We start from the raw sequence: 10000 nt of genomic DNA on the forward strand, positions 1-10000 counted from the left end.
CCCCAATGGAGGAGCTAGAGAAAGTACCCAAGGAACTGAAGGGGGATGCAACCCTGTAGGTGGAACAACAATATGAACTAACCAGTACCCCCTGAGCTTGTGTCTCTAGCTGCATATGTAGCAGAAGATGACCTAATCGGCCATCATTGGGAAGAGAGGCCCCTTGGTCATGCAAACTGTATATGACCCAGCACAAGGGAAGGCCTGGGCCAAGAAGTGGGAGTGGGTGGGTAGGGGAGTAGGGGCAGGGGGAGGGTATGGGGAATTTTCAGGATAACATTTGAAATGTAAATAAAGAAAATAATTTAAAAAGTGGGGGGTAAGATGGATGGGGTTTAATTCACCACCTACAGGTCAGGGAAAGGATAAGAGAGTCTAGATTTGCCATATGGAGAAGCTTGACATAAAGGCAAGGGCATCTAACTTCTAACAATTCTGAGGATGCTCAGTAAACACGTTCATCAAAAGCTGTATGTAAAATGAAAATGGAAAATAAATGTGTAGGCAAGTCTGTGAATTTGAAATGTTCTCTCCATTAGAATACTGGAATATTTAAAGTTCATATTGTAGAGTTTAAGGTCAAGGACAACTCTATTCTTTATTATCTATTAATGGATAAAAATGTTTTGTAGAGTTTGCAGGAAATGTTATCTCCGTAACTCAGTCCTCCCATCCATAGGATAGGAATGATAACATCTCTATCTCATAAGGTTGTTGTGAGAATTAAAAGAATCAAAATATGTGGAGCAAGAACTCCACAAATCTTAGCTAACCTTAATACCATCAGTCTTCTACAGGACACAGCCTTCAGCAGAGCACTGTATAGACTAATTGAACATGTACCCATTTGCCTTATTGTAGTAATGATTGATAAATTGAAGGGCCAGAACAATAAAAGGTTTTCTCTGAAATAATAACTTCTGAGTACTCCATCTTCCCTATTAATTATTATAAACTCCTAGAGAAATCTCTTGGCAAGGCAATTTCAACATAGTACAAATGCTGTGGACCACTCTTTTGAAAATAAGTTTCGAGCTGTCCTTTTTGGATGCATGTAAGACAATTTATCAGACTATTTCCATATGCTTTCATCATTGTTTAACAGCTATTATTTAGTGGCTATACAATGTTTAGTATTCACAGACTACCAGTGATGGCAAGTCTATAGAACTGCAGCAATACTGGCCAATTTGCACTCACTCTGTTGTTCTGACTAGTGTTTCTTTTTTTGCCCCATTTTGTAGTTGTGCCTGTTGGGTTATTATAAAAGCCAAGTCTTCTTTAGAATCTGTGGAACTGATCAGCAGCATCCGAACTAAAATACATGGGAACCTCACACATGGGAACTTCACACAAGATCAATTGACTCTATTGGTAAAGTCTGACCATGTTGTAGTGGAAAAGCTAGGTAACTCTTTTGGCAAAGCATTTCAGTATGAATTCACTTTTTAAAAAAATTATAAAACTCATAATAAATATACTGTATCGATGCTTAAGTTCAAAGGGAAGAAAAGTCTTTGTTTGTTTGTTTAGATAAGGTCTTCCTCTGTAGTCCAGGGTTGTCTGGAACTTATTATATAATCCATGTAAGTCTTTAACTCATCTAAACCCTCCTACCTCAGCCTCTGGTGGGTGCTGGGTTTATAGGTATGAGTCACTATGCATAGCTGAGAAATCATCTTTCTACACAAAGTTATGCTCACATGTCCTCATGACTCTTCTACCTTTAAGGGTTTATAAATGCATAGAGCAATAGAGAGTTTACAAGGGACTATTGTAAGCTGACTCTTGGTCAGCTGTGAATATCTGCAGTGGCTGGCTATGAGTACTGAAGGAGGATGGCCTCCTCTGATGTAAAAACCTGGAAACATGGCGAGCTTTGTCATTACACACAATACATGCTCTATAGATAACTGCTAATTTATTGACTGATTCAGCTAACCTATTCATCTTAGGAAATGATCTGAGAACTGTCTCAGATTTCTTCCTGGACCTTTTCTTTTCTAATTAAGGAAACTTCAGTGGTAAAAGAGAAAGGCTACCAGGCCCATCCACTTCCTGCCCATCACTGCCAGCTTTGTTCCTTTCCCCCAGTGGATGGCTGGAAAAACTTTGAGTTAACACATACACATTAGAATGGACTATCTTTGGCAGCAAGCAAAGCAAATAGCAGAGGTTTGTGGATGTACAAGGTTAGAGTGGGATGAAGGCAGAGAAGACTGGAGTCCACAGGTAGAACCCACCATGTAAATGATGCTAATCAGTCTCTTCTGAGAGTAAGTAGGAGGTGATGTCCTTGTATTCATAGAGAAGACTGGACAGACCCCGATAAGTCATTTCTTGGATCACTCTGTCACCACCTAAAGAAAACATGTCTAGGCACATTGTAAGGACTGGGGACTTTCACGTGGACTTAGCCTAGACCATATCTCCCTTAACCTGACAAAGCCTCATATCAAAAGTGTGTCTCAGCAGCTTTTCATTGGGGAAGCACCATCAGCAGAGACATCATGGTCCTGGTTCTATTGGTCATGGCAGGCATGGTGATTGTCCTGAAACCACATCCACCTGAGACCATTAAGGAGATGACTACCATGGGAAGAGATGTCTGCCCAATCTCCTGTGTTTGCATAGCAAAGTGATAATGGGGCATACTTCTGAGGAATGACAATCGGCAGCCAGAAACTCTAGATGTGTTTGTTACTCTGGTACCCCTTTTGTGGTTTGATTTTCCCTCATGAAATACATATATAGCACTTTTACAAACAACTTCTAAATATCATTATATACATGTGTGAAATTGCCAAAGAATTTTTTAAAGTGGGGAAAAGCAGCCTTCCTCCACCATAGTGTGTGTGTGTGTGTTGGGGGGGGGGTGCGGTTCTAATGAAAAGGACTAAGCATGAGGTTATACTGCAAGGCTTATTTAAACAAAGGCTGCCTTTAAAACTGGTTTCCATGAAGCTTAGTTTAAATGTCCTGGTTGAAATAGTTTCCTCTTGTATGTGCTGATGCTTGTGTGCAGGGTAATAATGATGGGTCATAATGGATGTTCATGATACTTTTAAGTGCCTTTTGCCCTTGAAAATGTTGCATATATTTTTTTTTCCTCTGTAGAGCCAGGAAAATGTGAAGCAGATGAAACACCCTCAAAATACAAAGGGACATATAAGTGGCCATTAACTGACCCTACTGAGACAGCCCAAGAAAGGTGCATTAAAAATAAGAATAAGAACGCCACAAGAATTTGGTATGTACCTGCCAAATTCCAAATGCTAGTTTACCCACAATGAGGTCAGCTCCATTTGGGGGGATTCTATGTCAATTATTTTAGTCCCTCTCCTTCTCCCCTGCTGCTTCTTTCTCTTTTTCACCTTTTCACCTTTTCAAGTTAAACATGCATGTATAATATAATACAAATTTCAGGAGGACAAAAGAGAAAACTCACCAACAACCTGGCCACTTCAACATAGCTGCTTTTAGATTGGCATGTTTTTTCTGTTTGTTTTTTGTTTTTTTGTTTTTTGCCTCTCTCTGACCCCCAATCTGGCCCTTCTTTGTATGCCTTTAAATTTTCTGTAGCGGTAACCATGGTTTACATAGCAATAATGTAATTTACCCTTTCATTCAATAGTTTATCAAACATTTCCATGTTTTGCATTCATCCTTTTAATGATCAATTCGAAGGCAGCTCGAGCTGCCGCTTTGTGGATGGGCCATCATAATTTACTCCATCACTCTTGTATTGTTCAGTTGATCATTTTCCCTTTTAAAATCATCAGCCTTCATTTCTTACTCTCTGCTGCTAATGGTGTATGCCAAATAACTTAAATGGGCAAGAACAGAGGGACAGCAGGTTTCGACAGAGGCTTAAAAGCACTGGTAGAGAGCCACATCTCTTCCTGTATCGTATCCACCCCAGCTTACATCTAATGCGTCAACAAAGCAAGCAACCTTGGCAGTCCCAGTGGAAGCTCACATGGAACCTCTCCTTTGTAGCCAGCTCCTTAGTACGAGCCCTTTACTAGCTCTTGCCTACATTAGAGCTGTCACCATGCTCTCTCACAGTCCACTATTCCCCACCACCAATTCTCTGTGCTGCCAGCAGGATTTTCTGGAGTCTAGCTGCTACATGGCAGACTTTTGTTAAGGAATGAAGTGCAAACCTCTAACACAGTCATCAGGTTTCCTTTCCTGTCATTGCTTGGCTCTGTCACTTCACCATGTATTAAGAGATAATTTGCTATTGTAGACATGATGGCTATTTCTGTGTGTCTCTTTCTCTGGCTGGTGGAAGCAGGAAAAAAATATATCCTTTCTGTGCCAGGCTCTGCTCACTTCAAATGCTGAAAGTTCTCCTTAACCAGACAGGTGTGCTTTATATACCTGTAACTCCAACAACTGAGACAGGAGAATTGCTGTGAATTTAAGGTCAGCTAGCACTCCTTCAGAAGTTCCAAAATAGCCTGTTTTACAGAGTCAGATCCTGTTTCAAAACAGACAAACAGACAAACAAACAATAAACAACCCCCAACAAAAAAAAACAAATCAAAATTCACCACCACTACCACAACACATAAATAAATAAATAACAAATGAAAGAAGCATAAAGAAAAAGAAAGAAAAGTTCTTGTGTGGTGTTTTGATAGATTCCATTTTGTTCACATAAACTTTTCTTCTATTTTGTATAAATCAGAGTGTAGGACCACTCAGTTCCAAGCTCCTGGTGATGTTCAAGAACCTGCTCTATTTGTCTCTGTCTATTAGTACCATTCCTAGGTCTGTAGGTACTTTGTGTGTGCATTGGCTGGCTTGAGGTGGCCTGACGTAAATGAGGCAAATGTGTGGCTTGATAGGAAAGAACAATGCCCTAGAGGCCCCTTGGTCTTGCAAACTTTATATGCCCCAGTACAAGGGAAGGCCAGGGCCAAGAAGTGGGAGTGGGTGGGTAGGGGAGCAGGGCAGGGGGAGGGTATAGGGGGCTTTTGGGATAGCATTTGAAATACAAATGAAGAAAATATATTAAAAAAAGAAGAAGTTCCTTAATCACGTCGAGACAATCACTACGTAGAGACAAGAAGAGGCAAGAGAGGAAAGGAGTTAGATCTACATGGTCAAAGTCTCTTCCTTGATTCCTGGTGAGCTGAATCCTGCTCCATTACTAGCTTTCTGGCGCCCATCTGTGTTATTTAAGCCTGAAGGCTAGAAACCAACATGGGAAAGCATGCCTCAGTCATGGACAGGCCTTTCATTCGTGCTCTTATTTAATTAACTAATTAGTTAATGATAATTATCACTAATTTTGAGACAAGGTCTTACCCTGTATCCCAGTCTGGGCTGAAACTCATGGTGACCTTCATTCTTCTCAAGTGTTGGGATTATAGATGTGAGCCACTGTACCATTTCCCTTTGGTCTGTTACTTTAATAACGATGCTGGACGATTCCTCTTGTTCCTCCATTCTGTCTTTTCCAGTTCCATCAGCATCCAGACTGGCAAGTGTCAATGGGAAAAACCAAGGCTTAAGCAGTGCAAGTTGCTCCAAGGACTTCCTGATAAGATTGTGGATCTTGCTAATATCACCATAAGTGATGGTAAGACAGTTTTGTGTGCATAGAGATATCATAGACCCTCCCTTAGTTTGCCTACTTGATCTGAGGTAAAAGAGGATAGGCAGAACTGACTCCATTAAAATTTACCTCACAGCAGCCCATTTCAGAAGCCAGACGCTTGTTGGTGGAGGTGGCAGTAGGGCAGGAGTCAGGACTTCTATGTTTTGTTTTGCAGATTTTCATTTTATATTTTTAGTATTATTTTCTCATTCTTTTCCATATTTCAAAACTCTTTTTGTTGTTGTTTCTTTTCTTTTCTTTTCTTTTCTTTTTTCTTTCTTTCTTTCTTTCTTTTTTTCTTTTTTCTTTTTGTTTTTTTTGATACAGGGTTTCTCTGTATAGCCCTGGCTGTCCTGGAACTCACTTTGTAGACCAGGCTGGCCTCGAACTCAGAAATCTGCCTTCCTCTGCCTCCCAAGTGCTGGGATTAAAGGCGTGTACCACCACCACAGCCCAACTTCAAAACTCGTAAAAGGTTGGCCTGGTGGCATGTTTGTGTAATTCTAGCACTTTGAAGGCTGAAGTAGCAAAATCTTGGGTTCAAGGCCAGTGCCTTGGCCACATGGTGAGAGATCCTGTTTCAAAAACAAAATAAAACAACATGCACACTTGTGTGTATGTGTGTGTGTGTGTGTGTGTGCTTGCATGTGTGTGTGCACGTGCGCACACACACACACACACACACACTCACATATTCACAAAACTCCCAAATCAGACACTTATCAATTATAGAGGAAAAAGCCTGCCTCAATGAATATTTCACATGTCACAATATTTTGCAAATAGAATATTTAATTTTACAAACTATTTGGGTAGTGTAAATTAGTACTAAGCATAAATTCTGGAAAGTGAGCTTGTTTGAATTAACCATTAATGTCAAAATACATTTGTAATAGTTGCATTAATTTATAATTCAGTTCCTAGGGTATGGAAGTACCTGGTTCAGAGCACCTTCATTAACAACGTGTGCTATCAAGCTTTGGAGTACTGGGTGATTTGATTATCAAGACCTGATATTTCAAAGCAGTGTAAAACCTCTTCAGTGGTGATAATCACATGTTCTTCATTTAGCAAATATGATCTAGTAGGTCATTTTACTTGTGAGTTTTTCCTCAGTAACTCGGTTGTGCAACCATCTTTGTGAATTCCCTAGAGGAGACTTGTACAAAGGACCATTTCATTACAAAGAATCCTTGTACATGTTAACAAAAGCTCTATTTCACTCTTCCCCTATAGTTCCTGGCAACCACTGATCCACTTTCCACTTGTGTGAATTTTGCTTATTGTAGGCATCTCAATATGCTTGTGAAGTTTCTTCATATTGTAGCATGGGCCTGTATGTAGTATATTGCTAATGGTTGAATACTATTGTGATAAATTGATCTATTATATTTTATTTTGTTACTCGTCAATTGCTGGCCATTTAGTTATTTTCATGTTGGGCTATTTTTTCGTAGACAGATTGTGAATATTTGTGGTGCAAATGACTGGTAAACATGCTTTAAATTTCTTAGGACATACTGAAGAGTACACTTGTAGACACCTGGTAACTCTATCCTTAACCTTTGAAGAAACCGCAAAACTGCTTTCCACAACTACAGAGCCATTTTGCATCCCTGCTGACAGCACGTGAAGGTTCCAATGTCCTCATGTTGCAAGTACCTGGCCATCTTTTAGTTACAGCTCCTCCCTAGTACATACACATTTACTCTGCATTTTAGCACTTTGTGTCTTTTCTCTTCTTGTCCTGCTTAGTCTACAGAAGAGGACTTGAATTTCTCATCAAATCTAGTTGTTTAGAGGAGAAGCAAGCTCATAGCAATATCTAGCCTTTAGAGATCCAGTCATGGTAGGTATGGCCTATATACCTCTCTGTAGCTCATTATGGCCTTGAACTTCCAATGCTTTTGCCTCAGCCTCCCAAGTGTGGGGTTCCAGGACTACTCTGCTAGGCCCAGCAACAGCCACAGTGAAGACAAGGCAGAGTTCCTCTGTGTGCTTGTGACACATTCAGTCTCCCCACAGTCACTAGACTTAGCTTTGTTAAAATGGACCACTCTATCCTGACTCGGTTGAACATTTATATTGGGGTTCACTGTTGATACTGCACAGTGTTTGCCTTAATTAGGGCTTCCATTGCTGTGATAAAACACCATACCCGAAAGCAACTTGGTGAGGAAAGAGTTTGCTTCAGCTTATAGCTCTCAGACCATATGCCATCATTGTGAGAAGCCAGGGCAGGAACTCAACATAGCAACCTGGAAGCTGGAACTGAAGCACAGGCCATGGAGGAATGATACATACAGGCTTGCTTATTCTGATCTCTTATAAACCCAGCATCACTTGCCGAGGGATGTCATTACTCACCGTGGAATGAGTCATCCCACATTAATCACTAATTAAGAAAATGCCTGACAAATTTACCTATACACCAAGGTGATGGACACATTTTCTCAATTGATACCAAATGACTCTACCTTGTGTAGAGTCATATAAAAATAACTAGAACAATGCATACTTGTAACTCTAAGTGTGAATGTGCATGACATGCATCCTAGTTAGGGCTACTGTTGTTGTAACAAAACATCATGACCAAAAAGTAAGTTGGGATGGAAAGAGTTTATTAGGTTTACACTTCCACAGTACTGTTCATTATTCAAGGTTGTCAGGACAAGCACTCACACAGAGCAGGAACCTGGAGGCAGGAGCTGGTGCAGAGGCTGTGGAGGGGTGCTACTTACTGGCTTGCTCTCATAGCTTGTTCAGCCTTTTCTCAATTAAGGTCCCTTCAGATACCTCTGGTTCACGTGACTAGTTGGCATAAAAGTAGCCAGCACAACATATATGTATAGAACCACACCCCCATAAAACCTCCTTGTGGTACATTTATTCATTGCTTTCTCCCTTCTAGTTTGTGACACTCAGTGGTCCTTTTATTGTTTCCATGGTTTTGTCTTTCCCAGGATATTATGTAGTTGACATCATGCAATGTGTATTCTCTCCAGGTTGACTTCCTGTCCTTGGCGGTGTACATTTCACTTCCCCTATGTCTTGTTACAGCTTTCTAACGCCTTTCTTTTCAGTTCTGATTAGTATTCCATTGCCTGGATATACGACAGTTTATTTATCCATTCTTCTACATTAGGACATCCTCTGTCAATGCTTTGGATTTAGGCTACTCTAATAGCTCTGGACTACTCTCACATTTTGTCTATAATTTGGAGTTCCCTAGTGACATATGGATTGAGCATCTTTTCACACATGCCTCTTTCGGTGAAATATGTCCTATAGCCTGAATGTTTCTGCTACCCATGCCCAACATCAGCCAAATATATATGTTGAAATCCTAATCCCAAAGTGATTGAGGCATTTGGAAAGTCATGAATGTTGGTCCTTTATGAATTGGATTTGCGTTTTTACAAGAGAGGTCTGAAAAGCCTTGTTTTTCTCTTCCACTGTGTAAGGTTACAATGGGAAAAGAGCTGTCTTTGAACCAGGAAGTAGGGCCTGAAAATATAGGAAATCTATTTTCTTCATAGAACTTCAATTTCTGTATAATTTTGTAGATGTGCTAGCTCTGCTGCCAGATTGGGTCTCTGCCTGAATGAATGGCCATCACTTGAGGCATAGGTACAATGGCACCTTACAGAAGGACCAAAGGATTGGCCAGAAGGCAGAACACTTCTTTGGATAATCTTCCTTATGGAAGATTCACATTTGAGATCTTTAGCAAAGAAAATGTGGTGGACTTAGAAGAGCCAGCCCAACTCTGATGTCCTAGACAGGGAATCATGAATCAGAACAGGAGGTGGTGCTGCAGGCTGGAGCAAGTGGGAGGAGAGGGCCTGCCTCCTGCTGACCTCCCTCCTTCTGAGTGACACATTTGTTTTAGACATGCTAATCGAATTTTCTCTTGTGGAGGAAAAAGGCAACAAAGAACCATAACAAGAACAAAAGCACTGTATTGGGTTGAGAATTTTAGAAAATTAACTGAGAAGTTGCTGCAGAGAAAGGGGATGGTCAAATGGATGCTGGTGCTTCCAGCATATGACTGAAAAGTCAACTGGTACCTTTGGAGGGATCCTCTTCTTTTTAGACCAGGAACTTAACAACGATGATGAGTACTGTGTAAAGGAAAGAAATCAACTCAGATTGAAATGATTTAGTTGTGTTTCTTTTTAATTTTGGTGACAAACATTAGATATCTTAGTTGGAGAAAAACTATAGTTCTCCCACCTAAATCCTTCCTTTTCTTAGCTCCCTCATGTCATACCACTAGGAAAAGGATTCTTTCTTTTAAAGTTCTTTGAGTTCTGTTTGGTTTCCTGGTTTTGTTATTCACACGATACTGAAGGTGTGCCAGGCCAGGATGAAGTTGGCTGGCGTTTT

The 10000-nt window shown here is 40.4% G+C and overlaps 1 protein-coding gene across 1 annotated transcript in view; it reads left to right on the forward strand.

The window, feature by feature from the left end:
- Positions 1 to 10000, forward strand: part of Adgrg4 (adhesion G protein-coupled receptor G4) — an 88895-nt gene that overhangs the window by 37312 nt on the left and 41583 nt on the right. Inside the window, exons 7-9 of the mRNA XM_029534465.1 lie at positions 1245 to 1408; positions 3118 to 3250; positions 5475 to 5593. Coding sequence (XP_029390325.1) covers positions 1245 to 1408; positions 3118 to 3250; positions 5475 to 5593 — 416 coding nt within the window. The remainder of the gene's footprint in view (positions 1 to 1244; positions 1409 to 3117; positions 3251 to 5474; positions 5594 to 10000) is intronic.

Source organism: Mus pahari, chromosome X (genome assembly GCF_900095145.1).
Source record: "Mus pahari chromosome X, PAHARI_EIJ_v1.1, whole genome shotgun sequence".
NCBI lineage: Eukaryota > Metazoa > Chordata > Mammalia > Rodentia > Muridae > Mus > Mus pahari.